The sequence below is a fragment of the Notechis scutatus genome, chromosome 2 (assembly GCF_049901735.1).
Source record: "Notechis scutatus isolate UNSWTSFEM ecotype Mainland chromosome 2, rNotScu1.2, whole genome shotgun sequence".
In the NCBI taxonomy this organism is placed as follows: domain Eukaryota; kingdom Metazoa; phylum Chordata; class Lepidosauria; order Squamata; family Elapidae; genus Notechis; species Notechis scutatus.
In genome coordinates this window covers 66281896-66303913 of record NC_142010.1, presented here as the reverse complement: position 1 = coordinate 66303913, position 22018 = coordinate 66281896, and the positions used below count along the sequence as shown (strand labels likewise).

Here is a 22018-nt window from a genome sequence, read left to right as displayed (position 1 = left end):
CTGATTATATTGGCATTGTTACTGATTCACACAGAAATCCTCACTGAGAAAGATGTATCGGCAGTCGAACAAAACAGCACAATTTATGACTACACCTGTATTTTCTTCACAGAAAAAAATCAAACGTGCATATGGGGCATTCAGAAGAAGAGTGTTTAACTTAGCCACTGCAGAGTCATTTTCTTTGTTGTAAAATGGACCCACCCAAGTCAAAGGATGAACATTTAGAACAAGACAAATAATGGCAGGGAATGAAGAGAGGAAGGTGTTCACAAATTGTTGTTGGATTATGGCTGCTCACATGATCAGCCAGAGGCTTAAATTGGATTTGGCATTTTTACTGGTTTATTAAGTCCCTCCCAAGGACTTGAGATAGGGAGTTGTTGGTGTTAGATGGTGTTAATGGTATTATCACAGGATGTAAGCTATCCCAAGTAAATCTGCATTTTGCAATAATTGATTGTGATTTTGTCAATGCTGATGTGTTCAAGTGATGCTCCAGATGTTTGGGATTGCACCCAAGGGGCCTATTACTATTGACACTATCTTTGCTTTCTTTTGTCACATTCTATTTCTGTTAGCAGATCTTTGTATTTTGTGATTTTTCTCCTGTTCTTTCTCTTCTCTACTGCTGCCACGTCTGCTTTCCTGACTTTTTTTGCCTGTCTTATTGACATTTATTAAGTCTGGGGTTTTATGAGGCAGATGCTGTCTGTTTGAACTCTAAAGGCCCAGAAGCACTTTAGCTTCTTCATTTTCTATTACTTTTTCTATCTCGTGGTCCCACCACTTCAGTTCTGGCTTGCAGACAAATGCAGATCTGGCTTGCAGATCTTCCAATGGACCATTGTTGCTACTTTGTCATGCCGTTGTCTGTAGGCAGTCTGTGTGAGCTTCTTGCAGCAGCTAACTAGGTGGTTCACTGTTTCTTCAGCTTCTTTGCAGAGACAGCATTTGCTGCCTGTTGCTGTCTTCCCAGTTCTGGCGTTGTATGCATTTGTTCTTAAGGCTTGATCTTGTGCAGCCAGAATTAGCCCCTCTGTCTCTTTCTTTAACTTTCCTGGTTTTCCTCTTTGCCAGGTCTCATTCTATGCTTTGCCTGAAATTTTTTAAACATACTGGCCATGTAATATTTTGCTTTGGCACATGTCTTTCTATCCTTTATTTGGTCTTTATTATTATTTTTATTTTGCATACCCTCTCGTTTGGATAGAATTTCCTGGAAGAAAAAAAAAATCTGTAGATTTTACTGAATTCCTTGTTTTGGCCCCCAGGCAGAACTGAATTTACGAGCTTAATCATGTTTGTTGAATCTGAAATGTAACTAAATGTGATTTTTATGGTAGAAGAGTAAAACCAATCCTGATTCATTATGTCCCTTGTGGAGACTTCCCCAATCAGCTCTGTTAAAGCACAGGTGAAATCCTGAACTTTTCTTTAAAAAATTCAGGCGATCAGATGGTTAAGAACTTTAACTGTCTATTTTGACTTAGAGGCTATGTGGAAGAGATTCCTTTTTTACTGACTGAAAGCTAATAAATGCAGCAACATGAAGTCTTTTTCTGTCTAATAAGCTGATTTAGCATTTTCTAGTAAATATATAAATAGCATTTTTATATATTTAGTGAAGAAAGAATGCACGTGTATGTCTATATAAAGTGCTTGTATGCCTATACAAGCTGACTTTCTGTTGCATTCTGTCTATTATTCATTATTTAGATTCTTGATTTCAAAAGCTCACATATCTGAAACACAGTGCTGGAGCTGGCAACAATTTGAAGATCCAGTACACAATTTCTGGTCTCTGAGAATAGAATTAGTAGCGTGGCAATGGCATTACCAGAGAGGATACAGCTGCAACTACACTGTGATTTGGATGTGGATTGTGGAAGGGGAAAGGATTAGATGCTGATATTTTGGTATTCCTGGAGGAATCCCAGGAGGCCTTCCCTTTAGGACTCCTTTGAGAAATAGATCATCTCAATATACTACTCTCCAATCTGATTGTGAATCTTGAAGAGACATACAAGTGGCTGTAGTAATATTGGATACCCACCTGGGGACATAATATAGTCATGTCGCAAGGGCAAGTTCAGATGCAGGCTGAATACTCACCGTCTTGTTGGGTCCATTATACTTCTCAAAAACATCTTGCACTCTGTCTTCTCCTCCATCAGTAAACATCATGATCATCTTATTGCAATTGGCTCTTGTGATATTGGACTATAAATAAGAAGCAGACATTTCAGCAAGTATAGGACACAGAGCCAAGTACATTGTTTTTTTTCTGGGAGAGAGACAACCTAATATACAGTACATAGATGTATTTGTAAGGGCACTTGATTAAAATAAATTGTTGGTGGGAAACCGGCATTTTATGTATACAGTATGGCTTCTTCAAGCAATTTTTTTCTGTAACTGAATGTGGTTTTGTGTATGTTTCTTCCTAATAAAGTTTTCTTTGCATATTTTTCTTAAATACGCATATTCCCATATACACTTTCAGTTATAAACATCATTACATTTTTTTTAAAAAAAACTGCAGATTTCAGTATAGAATTTGAACTGTGCACATTTGTATAAATTTCAAACCCCATACATTTTACTTAAGACTTTAGACTAATACTTTTCCTATCTAAAGAGAAGAACAAACATGCACAAACAGGTTGCTGAGTTCAGAAATACAGACATACATTCATTAGAACATATATTTTCCCTATATAGCACTCTATTCAATTGAGGTGTATTTTTCAGACTTCTGGATAAGCCAGTGAAAGGAAATATATGGTTGCAATCTTAGGGGAAGCAGTAAAAGGATATATATTTATTTATATGTGTACTTATGTGTCCCAAGGAGGTCAACTTCCTTATAGAGGTCAACAATGGGATATTTGTAATGGGAAAGAGCAGAAGACAATAGATGTCAAAGCTATCGGTTCCTATCCTGGTTGCTGTCCTCTTAAGACACTGGCAGAGAGACATCTGTTTTCTTTAACTATTCTCCAGGGATGAAGGTGGCACAGATGAGCAAGGGAGAAGGAGTTGCTGTCAGGACAGAAATTATGTTGTGGCTATTACCGCTCAGCATTTAATAGAGCTATTCATCTTTATTTTGTCCAATGTCATTATAGCCCTTCTGATCCAAGTCTTCTCAGATGGCTCCTGCTAACTTTATAATGAAATGGAAGAGGCAACTGTTTCCAATGAAATTTCAGTACCAGCTGCTGGAGTTTTCGTTCATCTAGGGGAAAGTACCCAGCACTAGAACTTTTATCCTTGGTTTCAGCCCCTCACATGATCAGGAAAAAGAATAATGAAGGAGATACAATTCAGACATGGCTAATGAACTTGTTGGTGGCATGATATAAATACTAGTGTTTAAGCACTGCCTGCTTGCATTGTTGCTTGTGGTACAGGTAATTCTCAATTTACAATTATAATTGAGTTCAGAATTACAGTCATGTCATGGTAGTCATTAAACAGGTTAACATGTGACCACACGACTTAGATGAGGGAATGGAAGGGGAACTTACCAAATTTGCATATGATACTAAGCTGACAGGAATAGCTAACACCCAAGAAGATAGGCCCAAGATCCAGATGGATCTTGACAGACTAGAACACCGGGCCATATCTAACAAAATGAAATACAATGTAGAGAAAAGTAAAGTCCTACACTTAGGCAAGAAAACCCAAAAGTACACATATAGACTGGGTGAAACCAGGCTCAATAGTAGTAACTGTGAGAGGGATCTTGGAGCCAACAGTATGCAGCAGCAGCCCAAAAAGCTAATGCAATCCTAAGTTAAATTAACAGAGGGATACAATCGAGATCAAGTACTAATACCACCCTATAAAGCCTTAGAAAGACCACACCTAGAGTACTGCATCTAGTTTTGTTCACCACATTATAAAAAAGATGTTGAGACTCTAAAAAAAGTACAGAGAAGAGCAACCAGGATGATTAGGGGACTGGAGGCTAAAACATACAATGAACGGTTGCAGGAACTGGGCTTGACTCGTCTAGTAAAGAGAAGGACCAGGGGAGACATGATAGCAGTCTTCCAATATTTGAGGGTCTGCCACAGAGAGGAAGAAGGGGTCAAGCTATTTTCTAAAGCGCCTGTAGGCCAGACAAGGAATAATGGATGGAAACTGAACAAGGAGAGATTTAACCTGGAAATAAGGAGAAACTTTCTGACAGTGAGAACAATCAACCAATGGAACAGCTTGTCCTCAGAAATTGTGGGAGCGCCATCACTTGAGACCTTCAAGAAGAGATTGGACTGCCATTTGTCAGAAATGGTGCAGGATCTCCCACTTGGGTGGGGGGTTGGACTAGATGACCTACAAGGTCCCTTCCAACTCTGATTATCTGTTATCTGTCACACCAGTTTTTATGACCTTTTCTACAGCAGTTGTTAAGTGAATGTGATGGTTGTGAAACAAATCTGTTATACCAAATGACCATTTTTTGCCAGAAACGAGAAGTAAACTGTGGAAATTGCCCCCACCCCAGAAAATGGCTGAAAATTGTGGTCACATGACTATGGAATGCTGCAAGTACCTATAAATATGAGCAAGTTGCCAAGCACCCAAAAATGACCGTGGGCCATCAGAATTCCAGAACTGGGTCATTAGTACCACTTTTTTGGGGTGGGATGGGGAGGTTCTTAACTTCAATGTTTGTTAATTGAGGGCTACTTGTATTATGGTCAGAATAATCCCTCTTAATCAAGAAACAGGTTTACTGACTCTGTGTCAGTCATTATCTTGGTCCAACCTGTCTCACAGAGTTTCTAGGTGTAAAAAAAACCCCTCCCTAATATGGTTGATAGCAGGGGTGGGATGCTACTGGTTCTGCCCAGTTTTATAGAACCGGTAGCTCTGAAGAGCAGCAGACACCAAACTGGTTCTGTGTTTGCTGCAGTTTGGCCCACCCACCCGCCGGGGCTCTTATCTGTCCTTTATTTCCTGCTTTTTCAACCTCAGCTGCTTTGTGCGGCACAGCTGAGGTTGAAAAAGCAGGAAAAAGGAAGCTTTTCAAACATTGCGCACCTGCACGCAGCGCTTCTCAGCTGTCCGGGCGGCACAGCTTAAGGTTTTTTACATATGCGCACAGCGCAAAACGTAATCACCGAACCGGTAGTAACACCGGTTGAATACCACCCCTGGTTGATAGGTATGAAAAAGAATCTTGTATTTTATCTTCAGTACTTTGGGAGAGAGAGATGATCTATATATGGGACAAGCAGAGAAGTACGAATATATAAAGTGCTCACAATGTACTGTGCTTACAAATGGCATTTTTTTTTATTGTGTGCAGAATATTTAAAATACAATAAGCTGTCTCTGTTCTGAAAAGATTGCTATAATGCAGGCATCCTGGAACTTGCAGCTAAAAGGGGAAATCATTGTGGCTTTAAATGACAGGTTCCACAATCCTTCACAGTCCTTTAATATTTTTTTTATCAAAGACTGCTGTACTGTTTATCTGTATGCTAAGGTAACAGAACAGAATATAGCGAAGGGAGACCATGTTTGTGGAATGTTGTGCTATGCTGGGTTCTCATGGTAATGAAAGCTGCAGTAAATCTCAAGAGCAAAGCTGCAATTGGCAAACTAGAAGGTTGCATCTACCTAGGGAAACAAAACAAGGGCAGTGAATTGTGGCTGCCATCAAATACAGTATTTGACTGTGTGGAGAGAAGGGGCCACACTGAGTGCTATAACTTGCTGCAGTTCCCCAGGCTGAAGGAAGAAATCATAAAACACAATGGATTTCTTTCTTTCCTGTGGCCTCAGAGTATTATTCCATTTCTATTCTCTTGTTCCAAAGCTGCATGCATGGTTTCTTTCCTCATTTTATTACAGCAACAAACCAAGTCCACCAGTGAATCATTTTGGCTAGCTAAGAGTTCAATTTTCTCAGATTGCTGTCCAATATATATTTATTTAGTGCCTCATCAAGGAAAACTGAACCAACAGAGAAGCTGCTTAGGATAATCACTTCTACGTTTTAACACAGTAATGATATTATGAGAATCTGAGACACAAACATGACATTCCAGGAATCCTTCCTGGATGCTTAGACTTGTCAAGGTTAAGCTAAAATTACAAATATAGAGATTTTTTTTTATTGTTTTCCCCCTTGATAGCAGTTGCTGGAGATAGATTGGGAGGATCCTGCACTTTGGTGCTTTCAGCAAATAGGACATTAAAAATTCTTCATATGCCTTTCTATCAAATTTGACCCTTACTTCTCCAGCTCCATATTTTCTTGTCTCCATCTTATTTGAAATCTGGTATTTGAATGCTTAGCCTTCCACCCTCCCAAGTTTAAAACCTGGACTTACATTTTGCAATTGCTCAAAGGCATATTCAAAGCCAGCCTTATAATCAGTGGTTCCTTGGGCCTCCATTCCTTCTACGTCCTCTTTGAAGACCTTCTTGTTGCGGATATTAGCTTGGACCAAATGTTTGAAGCAGGACACAGGTTGTGCCTTTTGGTTAAACTGAAAGACAGAAAATTATAATCCATTAGACTAGTTAAGGACACTATGCAAAAGCTGGGAATCTGATCAGCTTCCACCGCTGGTTTTAGTGAATAACAGAGCCATAAATGTTTTGAGTAATACCGAGCCATGATAACATACTCAAGTCAGCTGAGACAATCAATTGGAGAGTCAAGGAAGGTCAGAAGAAAATTACTACTACTTTCAGAGACCCACTTTCCTTTAAAATATGATTATATCCTAGTTCAAAATATTGGAACCCTTCCAATAGTTTCCGCAGCTGTGCTGATCAAGATTCATCTATAAAGGATGTGCTTACGCGAGAGCAAGAGAAGCAGCAGCAAAGATGCAGCTTGTTTCCTCACTACACTTGGAAATGACGATCAATTGCATGATATTGGTCTCAACTGGTAGTGAGTGTATCTTTGAAATAGATCAAACAGCAGTCAAGATCTATTGTATTTTTTTTTTGCACGAGTGGGCACATAAATGCTAAGATTTCAACTGGCTGTAATCTAGGGATCATGGGAATTGTAGTTATTTTTTTAATGGGAAGGAACAAAACGACCTCAAACTGATATTTCCAATTACTACTGCAGCCTGCAAATTCACAGGGTTCTCTAGGAGAAAGTATGCCAATTACAATGCACAACAGGGGCACAGCAGATATGCCCACTGGGGAAGATATTTTATGGTCCTCCCACCCTCTTGTGAAAGGAAGAATTGCAGATTGTAACTCCAATCACATAAGGAAAGACAATTTGGATAAGGTTGTGTTAAAGAAGTGCAGAAAGGACTGACTGAAATAAAAATGGCTTCTCCTCCCCTCTGCCCAGGGGTTACAGCCCTCTTACTGATGGCACCACATTCTGTATTCAGGTTTCTGTAGGAATAGACTGACATTAAGGAACAACAAAAATCTTCCTCCCTGTTAAGAGCGATTGAGAATTGAATGAACTTGTGGACAGCATAACTGGGATTGGCCAAACACGTTTTTTTGCAGGACATTTTAATGCCTTATCACAAGGTCACAGGCTCAGTGAAGTGGGTACTCTATGATAAACAATTGTTGGGAGACAGCAGGTTTCTCTTGGATAGTTTGGCCAGCAGGTGAACTGAAAAAAAAAAACCCACTCATTTTTGCTTATGGCTTAGTTTGCTGGAAATACAGAACATTAATTTAGAAGGCAGTGATCCAGCAAAAGTAACAAGGCTAGACTTGTTAATTAGGCCAGCCATGTTTCAGCTAGTCAACAGGCACATGATAGGGTTACAGAGAATGATGGAGTTTTTACTTTCTTCCATGGTATGCCTTGATTTTGACTTATAAAAAGAACAACTTTACTTTATTGAAGGGGAGAAGAACAAGTTTAATTTAAGTCAAATTAAACATTAATTTGTAGTACAAAACTGAAAAGTACTTAGAAGGCAATTCCTCAAGCTTTCTCTCAGTCTTTTACTCTCAGGATCAGGCTTTGGAGTAAGAACAGTACACGTGCTATTTGTTCCTGATGTGGCTAGGATTATGACAGTTGGGGATTCATCCTGTCTGAAAATCTATCTTGGAAAATTCTAGTTTTTCAGAGGGGATGCAGCTGAACAGCAGTAGAGACACCAATATTAAGAAGACCTTCAGGGGACACCCATTAACAACTAAGAGCATTTCAGAAATGATGCCTCTTCTGGCACTGCCAGGAAAAAGACATTATCTTATGTGTAAGTTTGCCAGCTGTTGAAAAAAAAAGGCAGGACAATAATAAACTGGCAACCCATGGCAGATGGAAAATTTGGCAGGCTAATTACGGTTCAGACTTGCCTCTTGGACGGTCTTATAGAATAGGAGTTCTTTATTGGCCAAGTGTGATTGGACACACAAGGAATTTGTCTCCGGTGCATAAGCTCTCAGTGTATATACAAATAAGTGATAAATCATGATCATAGTCATTCTAAAAATACATTCATCATAAATCATAAGATACAACACTTAGCAATAGTCATAGGATACTAAATAAACATTAGTTATATTAGTTCAACAGAATACTAGTTCAGCAGAAATCTGGATCTGGATGAACTAATTTTAAAACCATGGCACCACTGACAATTTTCAACCTAGTGCCTTCCAGTTAGGTGGGGATGTCATACGTTTGCTCTTCTCAAGCCAAGGTCTATTCATTTCTTGATGAAGTGTCAGGGTTCAAGATTATGTAGCTATTTTTATTCCATATTACTGTTTTATAACTCAAAGTGACAAATACTTAGTACTGCTCTTTCTCTCTCCTATTTTCTCCACAACACAACCGTGTAAAACGAGCTTTGCTAAGAGAGACCAACTAAGCCAAAGTCACCCAGCCAGCTTTCATCCCTGAAGCAGAACTATAACTCACAGTTGCCTGGCCTCTAGTCTGGTGCTGTAACCAGGCACCGTTTAATAATTTAAAATTAAAATAAATTAAAAATCTTAGTCTGTCCTCTGAACTTAATAAATGTATAAATTATTGCAATTGGAACTGAAACTGAAATGTAGAAACATATTGAATAAGTTCACCTCATCCTAAAAGTCGATCTAGAAGAAAATATTATATAGGGGATTTTAGGAACTCTGATGTCATCTACTAGTATATATTTAGGATTTCTAGTCAACATAGTTATAGTCCAAAATATCTGTTCGACTTCTCAGTTACCCATTTGATTTATAGGCAATGCATAATGCTGTCAATAACTATGTTACCTGCTATCAAGAAGGTACAGATTATACTCCTAAATTGTTTAGAGGTTTTACTTTTGTGACAAAGAGTGTTGTTATGGAAACTATTTAAAGAGAAGTAAACTTGATTTAAAGCAATGCATCAGGCCCAGTAGATATAAATAGCAAAGTTCCACTGATATTTTAGTGGGGTTTTTTTTTTGGGGGGGGGAGGCACATGAAAGATTGTTCCTACAGTGCCAAGAACACACTGCCAGCTTCACTTCACTTCACATGTATACATCCTGTACATCCTGTAATAGGATGTCCCTTTAAGGCTTGAGAGGCAGAAAAATGCTAAAGGGCAGAACAATAAACAAACATTAGTGTCAGTGCATGTATATGATGCATGTTATAGAAATCATGCCCATCGGGACAAAGAAGAAGCCATTTTCAATGACCAAGTATTTCTATGTGGGGAAAAGAAAGGGAAGGGGGGAAAGAGAGTGAAAAATTTAAGATCTGAAAAAACAACCCCAAAAAAGAATAGTTTGAAAAGTAATTATAACATTAGGAAGAAATAGAAGAGAGGATTACAGAAGAGAGAATCAGAATTAGAGAGAGAAGGGGTCAAAAAGGGAAGGGAGAAGAAGAGGGAGAAGAAAGGAAAAGAAATTATAAAGGACAGAATCAGGACATAGAGAAACAGGGAAAACGTACAAGACACAGAGATAATGGGTGAAAACTTAATTGAAAGGGGGATTTTGCAAGGGTACATAAGATAGTATTGTTATATTAGAAATAGAAATGAACTTTGAAAATATGAAACAAGTGTGATTAAAATGATAGATAAAATACTCATTGTAATGTAATGGAATGTTTAATAAATAAATGAAATAAAGAGAATGAGAGAATGAAATTAGGAAAGGAGGGGAACATTTTAATTATTATAAATGTGTTATAAAAATTTAAATGAAGAGGAATATGAAAGAAACATGAAAAAACCATGGAAATATTATAAGTGTCCCTAGAAGTATGATATCCTATTGAAAAGGAATGTTAAAGATGTCAAAGATTATAACTAACATTAATGATAGAGCTGAATTGGAATAGAATAAGTATTTTATTTATTAATATATTTTCTCTTTGAGAACTTAGTGCGTATTTTAAGAATGTACCAAGCAGAATTCGACTGGAAGTTATGTGTTATATTGAATGTTATAATTGTAAAGGCATAAATTGAAGTTTAAATAAGAGTTGAATGGATACAAATTAAAAGATACAAAGGTGTCATACTCCAATTAGTAACTACAGGGGAAAATTTTGTTTAATGAAAAAAGAAAATATGAAATTGAAACAGGACAGACAAAAGTAGAAATATGATGACTAGAAAGGTATTGAAACTTAGAAAAAGATATATATATATAATTGAATTTAGAAAGGAATGAGATAGTTAAAAGTAAGATTGAGAAAACTAAGGGAAGGGAAAATTATTGAGAAAATGTTAAAATAGCAATAAGATATGGAATAGAACATAAAGATGAATATGAAATTGAATTTGTGTCTGTATGGAGAAGTGATAATCCGGGACCATACTATTCTCAAAAAAAGAAATTTTATTTGTATTATGTTTTGTGAAAACCCAAATAAATTTTTTATTAAAAAAAAAGAAAAAAAGAAATCATGCCCATATATTCAACAGGCATGAGCCTACAAAACCATTCTTAAGAAAGTGGGATTTTTAGCACTGAAGATGTGCTGGTCACTGGGACCAGTTTAGCATAAGGAAGGTCAAGTACTTGTCAGCCAGCAAGGGCAAAGGGCATCAAGTCATTCATTTCCTTGTACTGTTCTACAAGCAACATTTGTTTTCTCCATCTCTCAGTCACTTCCCATCCTTTCTACTGAGAGCATTTCTTGAAGCTTGACGGTACCATTCCTTCCTATCTTCAGAAGAAAGCTGGTATAAGAGTGACCAATGGTTCTCAGGCTAGCGGCATTATGCTAACGCATTCCAGCTGTGACCTTGGAAAGAACAGCCAAGGGTCCATTAACTTGGAAAGAATGGGGGGGTGGGGGGAGTCTAGAATTTAAATTCTGGAGCAAGCATCTATGTATACATACATACAGTACATACTCTGTGATAGTAAAATAACACAGCAGATTGTTCTGCTGAGGTGGCTTAATTTTTTGTCTGCACTGAAGTACCAGAACTTGATAAATCATGTCTGAAGGTTTACTGAGAATGAAGCCTATTCTTGAATAAGGGATGGAGAGCCTACAGTTCTGCCAGCCCTTATTGAAATAGATAAGGAGGGATGGGAAGCAAGGCACTTCCCCCTCCAAAAAAAATGCCCTCTCTCAAACAACTATAGGGCACTTCGAAGAGAGGTGAGCTTTATTCTTCCCTGAGCTGAATTTTTTTTTAAAAAGGGAAGGCTTTCCCGTTTGAATGGCTGAACCCTCTTCCTCTCCCGTAAAGCCCCGTGTGCTTACTAGAGAGCTGAATGTCATTCACAGAAATATTTAAGTAGTTTTAGGTTCTTCCTTACTTCCTCCGAGCCATATCAGAGATGAGGGAAACACCTCTCCTGTTCCAGAAGCTTTATATTTACCAGAGGATTAGGGAATAACAGATAAAAAGGACTCTCTATTTTAGATTAGGGACAGGGATGTAACAGGTAGAAAGAGGCTGTTGAACAAGTGGCTATGATCCTTAGATGTCCCTTTCCATGGATCCATCCAGCTGGAGGCAGTAACTTGGGAAGAGCCTTCTAAAAGGAGCTCAGCTTTGCTGAGGCCTCCAATTCCATTCGTGATCCATCAAACCACAACGTGTTCCTCCCTGTAAACTAACCTTAATCCAACCCAAGTCCAGGAAAGAGCCTGGCTTCTTTCATGAACATCATCCTCTCAGTCAAAGCTTTCCTTTTCCTCATCCTTGTCACACCTGCTGGCTTTACTCCCCACGCCCTCCACAACTCCCACCACAAAGAACCACCTTGTGCAAACAGAACGGCTTGTCAAAGCTGGCACGGAGGAAATGGCAAAAGGAGGATGCAATTTATTGCTTGCAGGTGTGTTTTGTCATTTGCAATCGATCAAAGGCAAAGAACAGTCAGGAGTGTGGGAAAAGGAAAGGTGACAGAAATGGTAAATTGGGCTGCAGGAGCTGCAAGAGGCAGAAGCCAAGGCCTCTGATGGGCATCTCCCTCTCCCCTCCCCTGTTATACAAGGAAACAAATCAGACAAATAGAGCATGGGTTCTTTTTGTAGGGCTGATGTGGCATTTTGGTTTTGAGATGCTTTCAGCAACTTGTTTCTAGAGTAGCTATTGTTTAACTCAGGGGTGGGATTCAAATTTTTTAACAACCAGTTCTGTGGGTGTGGCTTAGTTGGTGGGTGTGGCTTGGTGGTCATGTGACTGGGTGGACATGGCTTGGTGGTCATGTTATTGGCTGGGTGTGGCCAACTCAATATCACTCACATCGAGGCACGTATCTTCTCGTCTGGCCTCTCATGACTGTGAGGATGCTGCAAAAGTCGTAAGTGTGAAAAATGGTCATAGGTCACTTTTTTCAGTGCCATTGTAACTTTGAATGGTTACTCCCCACAAGCAAAGTACCAGCAAAGGAAGGGAAAAAAACTCCAGAGAAGTTCCTGAGACAGGAAGTCTAGTCCTGCCAAGAATGTAATAAGGGTTAACGGAGAGGCAGTTTCTGTAAGCAACACCAGAATGCTTCCTTCCTGCCTTTCTTACAGGATTAGGCCAGTAATTTCTCCTAACAATCGGTTCTCCAAACTGCTTAGTATGTTAACAACCGGTTCTAGCGAATAGGTGCGAATTGATAGAATCCCACCCCTGGTTTAACGCCTAGAGCAGTGTGTGCGTGGAGTAGTGCCAGAAATCGGAAGTGCCAGAAACTGGAAGAGCAACCGGAAGAGCATATGCACGCTGCAGAGCTGCTCTTCCGGTTTCCAGCATGCATGCACACACCAAGCCCAGTTGTCCTGGAAGAGCAACAGGTGACAGCTGGCTTGCCAGGAGAGATGGCTCTGCGTGCCACTTCCGGCACGCGTGGCATAGGTTTGCCATCATGGTCCTAGAGGCTGCTAAGTGCAAGAGCAGGCAATAAAAACACCACATCAAATCCAGGATAACAGCTTTGATCATTAATTTCTTTTGCTGCTAGAGAAATACTTATCTTGCTCCTGAGTGGTTCGTTCTTTCACCTTTACTTTCCTGTCCCCTGGACTGTCACACCTGCCGCTGATATAGTTGAATTTATATGAACCAAATAGAAAGACTTCAGTATGAATTATGAACCATCATCTTCTCCAAAATTGTACTACAGGTAGTCCTTGACTTACAACAGTTCACTCAGTGACCATTTGAAGTTACAACTGCACTGAAAAAGGTGACTTATGGCCATTTTTCCACACTTGTGACCGTTGCAGCATCCCCATGGTCATGTGATTTGCATTTGGGTGCTTGGCAACTGATTCACATTTATGACGGTTGTTGTGTCCCAGAGTCATGTGTTCAACTTTTGCGACCTTCTGACAAGTAAAGTCAATGGGGAAATCAGATTCACTTAACAATTGTGTTACTGATTTAACAACTGCAGTGATTCACTTAACAAATGGGGCAAGAAAAGTTGTAAAATGGGACAAACTTAACAAATGTTTCACTCAGCAACATAAATTTTGGGCTCAGTTGTGGTTGTAACTCATGGACTACCTGTATAACTAATAGGACTGAAAATTAATTGACAAAAGCAATAATCTACAGTGGCAATGGATTCTCAAGTATTTACAGCATTTGTGGTGCAATTGTTATTCCAATGTATATCACTGTATATTCATTACTATTGCAGTATTTGACATTCTGTCAGTTAAATGTTCTAGTTGAGGATGGCCTAGGTTGTAGGAAAAATGTGCTGGAGAAATCAGAGACGTGCAAAATCTAACAAAAAAACCTGTCTAACAGTCTGGATTGTGAAAATTGTCAGTCTATTTAAATTCAGGTAAGTGAAGCTTTCCAACATCCTTAAGAGAGCAAAGATTTCTTGCAAGCTTTCTTTTTCTCTATCTTTAAGCATGTATGAATTGCTACAATACACCTGATAGTTCCTTATGGTTAGCTTGTGAACCTGTAGACTGTAGGCATACCTATTTGTCCTATGTCAGAATAGAGGGATGCTGCTGTGAATTCTAAATATCTACACAGTTATAACACATTGGTTACCAATAAGTTGTAGTTCAGTTTAGTGTCATCCAATCTATTCTCTTTCCTAAATGTGAGTATGTATCTTTATGTAAGAAAGAATATGTGTTTTTATAGTTATAGGTATATGCATGTATCTATATCTATAATGTAATTAAGAGAATCTATACATAAATTATATTTAATAATTATTATAAATTATCCATCAATTATTGCTATGAATGATACTACAATGAAGAAAATAGTAGATTCTGAATCTTACTTCCTTACTTTGTGTGCACAGCACAAATAGTCACATACTCTCTTGGTCTGCATTCTGTTTTTTAAAAATCTGGACTGAGGCATTGCTCAGCATTGCATTACTGAAGATATAAAAGTATTACCGAAGATATAAAAGCAAATATAGCCAACTTATTGGTTCATAACAAATCTAGTGTTAAAGACGCTATGGGCTATTACAGATTCCACAATGCACATTAGCATTTATTAAATCTTTAATTAGACTTCCCAATCTAGTGGGTGCCATGTTGGTGGAAAGCTGCCTCTGTCATTGCTCCTTAATTTCCTACTGCAGGCTGGCTACTCACAGAAGCAACATTAACGTAGTCATCATCTGAGAGGGTGTCCAACATATCATAGACTGAGGTCTTCATCAGCTTCAGTGTCAGGCCACTGACGCTGCCACTCCTGTAACAGAAGATAAGATAGAGCTCATTATGCACCTCTTTCATTAAGAGCCTTTCCTCACTTCCAGAAGCATGACACAGCAACATATTTCTTCTGCTGTGACCTCATGAGGCAGCCTTCATCTTGCTACTAACCCACATCTGAGATAGCTTAAGATTGCTCTTAGCTGTTCTAACTTCAAAATGCTTTTCCTCATCAGCAGGCAACAAAGTAGGAGCTTAACCACGAGTACCTTCTGATGTACTTCAATGCCCATTCTGTCAATCACACTATCAAGCCACTATGTGTTGGGACCAGCCTCCCAGCACTACGGTCCAGTTCAATTTGGTGTGGGCATATTCCTCCCCTCAGGTTTCAGACTCTGTTTCACCAGTATCCTTGCTAGTTCCTTTCAAACAGAAACATTCTTCTGTCTATACCCAATAGTTTTAGCAACAGCAGTGGATTATTCTTCATTATACTTAAACCCATCCCAGATTCAAAGCTTTTTTTTTTTTTAAATTCACCTGTAGGCTGTAGTTTAAAAACTAGTTGATTCAGCAGCACATGCCACTAAATGTACTTGGGACCTCTGAGTAAATAAGCATAGGATCAAATGTTAAGATTCTTCCACCTTTGTCCTAGGCAGTGCACTTCTGTCATAGCTGTGAGAATTAAACTTTTGTTGGAACAGGTAGAAGGTAAAAGGGGAGATTCCTGGGATCAGCAAATCAATATGGATAGACTTGTGGCTTTAAAAGCTTTCCAACCCTATTGCTGTTTACTTAGGAATAAGTTATGCCAAATTAAATAGGATTGATTTTCCAGCAAAATGGGTTTTAGCATATGTGCTGATTGCATCTAACCTTCCTTTCATACATATCTGTGCCTTCAAAATCTTGAAGCAATATATCCCAGCTCAGCTGCATAGGACTGCAGCCCACTGCTCACTAAATTCCCCAAAGGAATTTAGAGCTGACCTTGAAAGAGCCATTAAGGAGGGACTTAGACAAGGGATTATGCAGTCCAAAGACTGAAGAAAGAACAAAGAAGAAATTTAAAGTAACCCTGCCTTGTTTTTGTGTAGTGTAAGATGATATGAGAGACAAAAACTTGGACAAACCCAGAATCCTCCCAAATTCCCAATGCTCTTTGAATGCACCTGAGTAGTACAAATAGAGTACAGATTGGTAAGGGAAACAGCAAATTTTAGGCTGCTCTAGCTTTGATGAAAGAATGGCCCACTCCTATCTGCTCACAAAGTGAAGAGCTTTGGGAGAGGTATATATTGACTGTGAGGGAGGGAAGAGTCACCCTCTGTCAGTCAGATCAGCCAAATCCACTCTGGTGACTAATGTGAGGAGAGCTGTTCCAGTCAGATTGCCCTCCTATCCGAAGCACCAAGTACTTCCTTTCCATGATGATCTTATGCTGTGGAGACAGTCCTTCCTGCGCACTGGGCCTCCAAATTCATTTCAAGAATTTCAGCATTTTACTGGGGCTCAAACAATGAGATATAGTCTGAAAACCCGACAAGTGGAAAATTGTAGGGAAAGATACACTCACACATCCACAATGATCACCATGTCTTTTGGAGATGAGGCCCCTTGAATGTACCTGCAACAAGCAAAGAGAGAGATAAAATGAGAGCTTGCATTCAATTGACTTTGATCTTAGAGAAAGGCTGAAGGTGAACTACAGGGCCTGCCTTATACTAGTTAGCAGGCTGAGGTAGTGCCTTTAAGTGGGGAGTACTGGGGTGAGATAATTCATCCCTTTCATAATTAAGAGAATAAGGACATTTTCATGTTCTTTTCAAGTTTCCATGGTATCTTGGGCTGAGTTGGTTCTGCTAAAGAGATGGACAAAGAATAGCATGGATGTTGGCATAATAATTAGGTGTCAGTTCATACAAGCCACATCTATATTTAAGGCCAGTACTGGGAGGCTGAAATGTGACTAGACAGTCTTTTAGTTGGGAAATCAGAACAGCTTAAAAGAACAAATGAAAAAAGAAGCTTGCATCCATTTGCTACTTTGATCTACTATCATTAATATGTCTTCTGGGCACACTTCTAGCTATTTTTGTGTGATCAAAAACTTATAAAACAGTTTTTTTAAAAAAGGAACACAGGCTAATTTTACATTACTTTTGATTCATTTTTTACTTTATCGTTTTTGGAATAAAAAGGAAAATCTCTCCTGAGTTGAGCTCCTTCTACATCATTATCTAACCAGATGCTCACCAATCACCTTTTTTTATTCCTTTTGAGATCTTTAGAATCAGTCACTTCCTCTGCTAGCTTGTCTTCTGCCCTCCCACCCAATCATGCCATCTAAAACAACTTCTTTCCCTCTGGATCTTATTATTTCAGAATGTTGCATTATTTCCCCCATCCCCCCAAATTTACTCCTGGTTCTTCCATTATTACAATTCAATGATGCATAGGATGCAACTAATAGTAATAGTAAATAGTAAAATAATAGTAAAAACAGTATTGCCTTTTGATACCCCTGGAAAAAGGCAGGGTTTGTATTACAATGTCATTTGTATCACTCTGCCCCCTTTCTACCCTGCAGAAGCTGCTACCTACAACATCCTATAACACTAAATGAAACTTCCTGATGCATATTTTAGCCCTTTCAATCATAACTAAGGATTAAAAAGTAAAATGAATCTATTATTTTACTTCCATTCATTTATTTCCAATCTACTCTATTATTTCCATTGCTCCATAGCAATTTATGACATCCTCGTCCTTTCTCTCTTAGCTTCACAGCCTTACAATTTAACAGTTTTTCTTTCACTTAATTCAGTTGTTAATTCATGCTCTTTACCATGAATTATGTCTAAATGTTTAGGCAAGCTAAGCTAATACAGAGGCCAACTTGAGTTTAGAGACCTTGGTAGGTTAAAGGTTTTGGTTCAGGCGCTGTCATTGGTTTTATTCTTTCACCCATTAGCATACATCATTTGTGAGCCAATTATTCAAACAAGGAACAATGCCATGCCAGTATCTTCATTATTATGATAAAGGGACACACAATCCTCTTCTTTTTTGTGATGTAAGTGCAGCCAAGAGAATCAACTTTCAAAGAGATCAAAAGAAAATTAAAAGAAAGAGAAATAACTGTTCTTCATCATCATAATAGAGACCTTGAAGAAAACAGGGCTAACTTGCAATGGTTCCAGATATATAAATTTACCAAGTTGCATAAGCCATGGATTGTCGCACTTCATGTTTAAGAACTGTCATACATGAAGATACCATTTTTAATGAATCTTTATGTATTCACACACACATACAGTTGTGCTTGTAAGTTTACATACCCTGGCAGAATTTATGATTTCTTGGCCATTTTTCAGAGAATATGAATGATAACACAAACACTTTTCTTTCACTCATGGTTAGTGGTTGCCTGAAGCCATTTATTATCAATCAACTGTGATTACTCTTTTTAAATCATAATGACAACAGAAACTACCCAAATGACCCTGATCAAAAGTTTACATACCCCAGTTCTTAATATGGTGTATTACTCCCTTTAACATCAATGACAGCTTGAAGTGTTTTGTGGTATGTGTGGATGAGGCTCTTTATCTTCTCAGATGGTAAAGCTGCCCATTCTTCCTGGCAAAAAGCCTCCTGTAAATTCTTGGGCTGTCTTGCATGAACTGCACGTTTGAGATCTCCCCAGAGTGGCTCAATGATGTTGAGGTCAGGAGACTGAGGTGGCCACTCCAGAACCTTCACTTTATTCTGTTGTAGCCAATGACAGGTCAACTTGGCCTTGTGTTTAGGATCATTGTCATGTTGGAATGTCCAAGTACGTCCCATGCGCAGCTTCCGGGCTGATGAATGCAAATTTTCCTCCAGTATCTTTTGATAACATACTGTATTCATCTTGCCATCAATTCTGACCAAATTTCCTGTGCCTTTGTAGCTCACACATCCCCAAAACATCAGTGATCCACCTCCATGTTTCACAGTAGGAATGGTGTACTTTTCATCATAGGCCTTATACTCACTCCTCTCCAAATGTAGTGTTTATGGTTGTGGCCAAAAAGCTCAATTTTGGTTTCATCATTCCAAATGACTTTGTGCCAGAAGGTTTGAGACTTGTCTCTGTGCTGTTTGGCGTATTGTAAGTGGGATAGTTTGTGGCATTTGCGTAGTAATGGCTTTCTTCTGGCGACTCGACCATGCAGCCCATCTTTCTTCCAGTGCCTCCTTATTGTGCATCTTGAAACAGCCACATCACATGTTTCCAGAAAGTCCTGTATTTCACCTGAAGTTATTTGTGGGTTTTTCTTTGCATCCCGAACAATTTTCTTGGCACTTGTGGCTGAAATTTTAGTTGGTCTATTTATTTATTTATTTATTTGATTTGCCAATTGTTTACAAGATAATAAGTATAAGTGTATACATAGTTGTGAATACATGAAATGGGTACATATAAGAAAAATAAAAGAATAAGAGAAACAATAGGACAGGGACGGTAGGCACGATGGTGCGCTTATGCACGCCCCCACAGACCTCTTAGGAAAGGGGTGAGGTCAATAGTAGACAGTCTAAGGTTAAAGTTTTTGGGGTTTGGGGAAGAGACTACAGAGTCGGGTAGAGTATTCCAGACATTGACCACTCTATTGCTGAAGTCGTATTTCCTGCAATCAAGTTTGGTGCGGTTTACTTTGAGTTTGTATCTATTGTGTGCTCTTGTGTTGTTATGGTTGAAGCTGAAGTATTCATTGACAGGTAGGACATTGCAATGTATGATTTTATATACCATGCTTAAGTCAGACCGAAGACGGCGTAATTCAAGGTTTTCTAGTTTTAGAATTTCAAGTCTGATGGCATAAGGTATTCTACAACGAGTAGAAGAGTGGAGAACTCTTCTTGTGAAATATTTCTGGACTTTCTCAATTGTGCTAATATCAGATACGTAATGAGGGTTCCAGACTGATGAACTGTATTCGAGTATTGGTCTAGCAAATGTTTTGTATGCTCTGGTTAGTAGTGTGATATTACCAGAGAAAAACTACGTAGGATTAGGTTAACAACTCTTAATGCCTTTTTGGCTATGTAGTTGCAGTGGGCTCTAGCACTTAGATCATTAGAGGTGAGTATTCCAAGGTCCTTTACAGAGCTTGGGTCATCAACAAGATCTTGACTATTCAGCTTGTATTTTATTTTCTGATTTTTTTGCCAATATGTAAGACAGAGCATTTATTTGTTGAGATTTGAAGTTGCCATTTGTTTGACCATTCAGATACATAGTCAAGATCTTTTTGTAGGGTAGCAGTATTGTCTGTGGTATTGAACAGCTTTACATCATCAGCGAAGAGAACGCTACTTGACCATGGTTTGGTTTCAACACAATCCCTCATTTTCCACTTCTTGATTAGTGTTTGAACATTGCTGATTGGCATTCTCAATTCCTTGGATATCTTTTTATATCCGTTTCCTTTTTTATACAGTTCAACTACCTTTTCCCGCAGATCCTTTGACAATTCTTTTGCTTTCCCCATGACTCAGAAGCCAGAAACGTCAGTGCACACTGGATGAAAGATGCAAGGGTCTATCAGGAGTCCAGGAACTCATTGACCTTTTATATACACATGCTAATTACAAGCAAACAGATCACAGGTGAGGATGGTTACCTTTAATAGCCATTCAAACCCCTTTGTGCCAACCTGTGTGCATATTATCAGGCCAAAATCACCAGGGTATATAAACTTTTGATCAGGGTCATTTGGGTAGTTTCTGTTGTCATTATGATTTAAAAAGAGTAATCACAGTTGATTGATAATAAATGGCTTCAGGCAACCACTAACCATGAGTGAAAGAAAAGTTTTTGTGTTATCATTCATATTCTCTGAAATATGGCCAAGAAATCATAAATTCTACCAGGGTATGTAAACTTACGAGCACAACTGTATGTACACATACACACATTCAGGAATGCAAAAATGCAACTATGAATCCATTGTCTAAATTAGAGGTGGGGAACGATGGCCCCTTTATGACTTGTGGATTTCAACTCCCAGAATTCCTGAGCCAGCACAAGTCAAAAAGGGGCCATCGTTCCCAACCCTTGGTCTGGCTCAAACTCTGGAGAGTAAACCAGTCAGCAACGCTAGATTGCCTCAAGGATGGGGAATGCATTACAGAGTTATAGTGTTCTGCTGCTGTACCACCTACTAGAGCTTAAATATTGAATTGTATCATGATTTTTAGTAATATAGAGTCTGCTGACACACTTGCATTGTTACAATTCTTAATTCCTTAAGATTCCTCCTTCCCATGTCATTGGTTTCATAAGGGCTAAATGACTTAAAAATAGTAAGAAGACAATTACTTGACGCCTTGTAAACAATAACTATTATTTTTTAATAATTCCCCTTGTTTTAAAATAATGCATCTTAAACCTAGTTAAATATTATATTTTTCTCTGTAAATCTCAATGAATAACCTTGGTCCATCTCTCTTTCTCTCTCCCTCTCTCTCTCCATAAACCGATTTACAGAGTTAAATTGGCATAAAATGTAGGGAGGGCAGTAGTGATGGATAGACAGACCCCTATTTTATTTCAGACACATGATATAGTGGGCCAAAATATTATATAGGTAGTCTTCAACTTATGACCACAATTGTGCCCAAAAGTTATGTTGCTAAGTGAAACATTTGTTAGTTTCCCCCCATTTTATGACTTTTCTTGCCTCATTTGTGAAGTGAATCACTGCAGTTCTTAAATTAGTAACACAGTTGTTAAGTGAATCTGGTTTCCCAAATCCCTTTGTTTGTCAGAAGAAGATCCTCGCAAAATGACATGACCCTGGGGCACTGCAACTGTCAGAAATGTGAGTCAGTTGTAAATCATGTGACCATGGGGGGGGTGTTACAATGGTCATAAGCGTGAAACATA

General features: G+C 38.7%; 1 protein-coding gene across 2 annotated transcripts in view; it reads right to left on the bottom strand.

The window, feature by feature from the left end:
- Positions 1–22018, bottom strand: part of CACNA2D2 (calcium voltage-gated channel auxiliary subunit alpha2delta 2) — a 681501-nt gene that overhangs the window by 89228 nt on the left and 570255 nt on the right. For both annotated transcript variants that reach the window (XM_087954963.1, XM_087954964.1), the window contains exons 9-12: positions 16658–16708; positions 15013–15112; positions 6357–6515; positions 2116–2223 (exon numbers count right to left, since the gene is read on the bottom strand). In XM_087954963.1, the coding sequence (XP_087811089.1) occupies positions 2116–2223; positions 6357–6515; positions 15013–15112; positions 16658–16708 (418 nt within the window). The remainder of the gene's footprint in view (positions 1–2115; positions 2224–6356; positions 6516–15012; positions 15113–16657; positions 16709–22018) is intronic.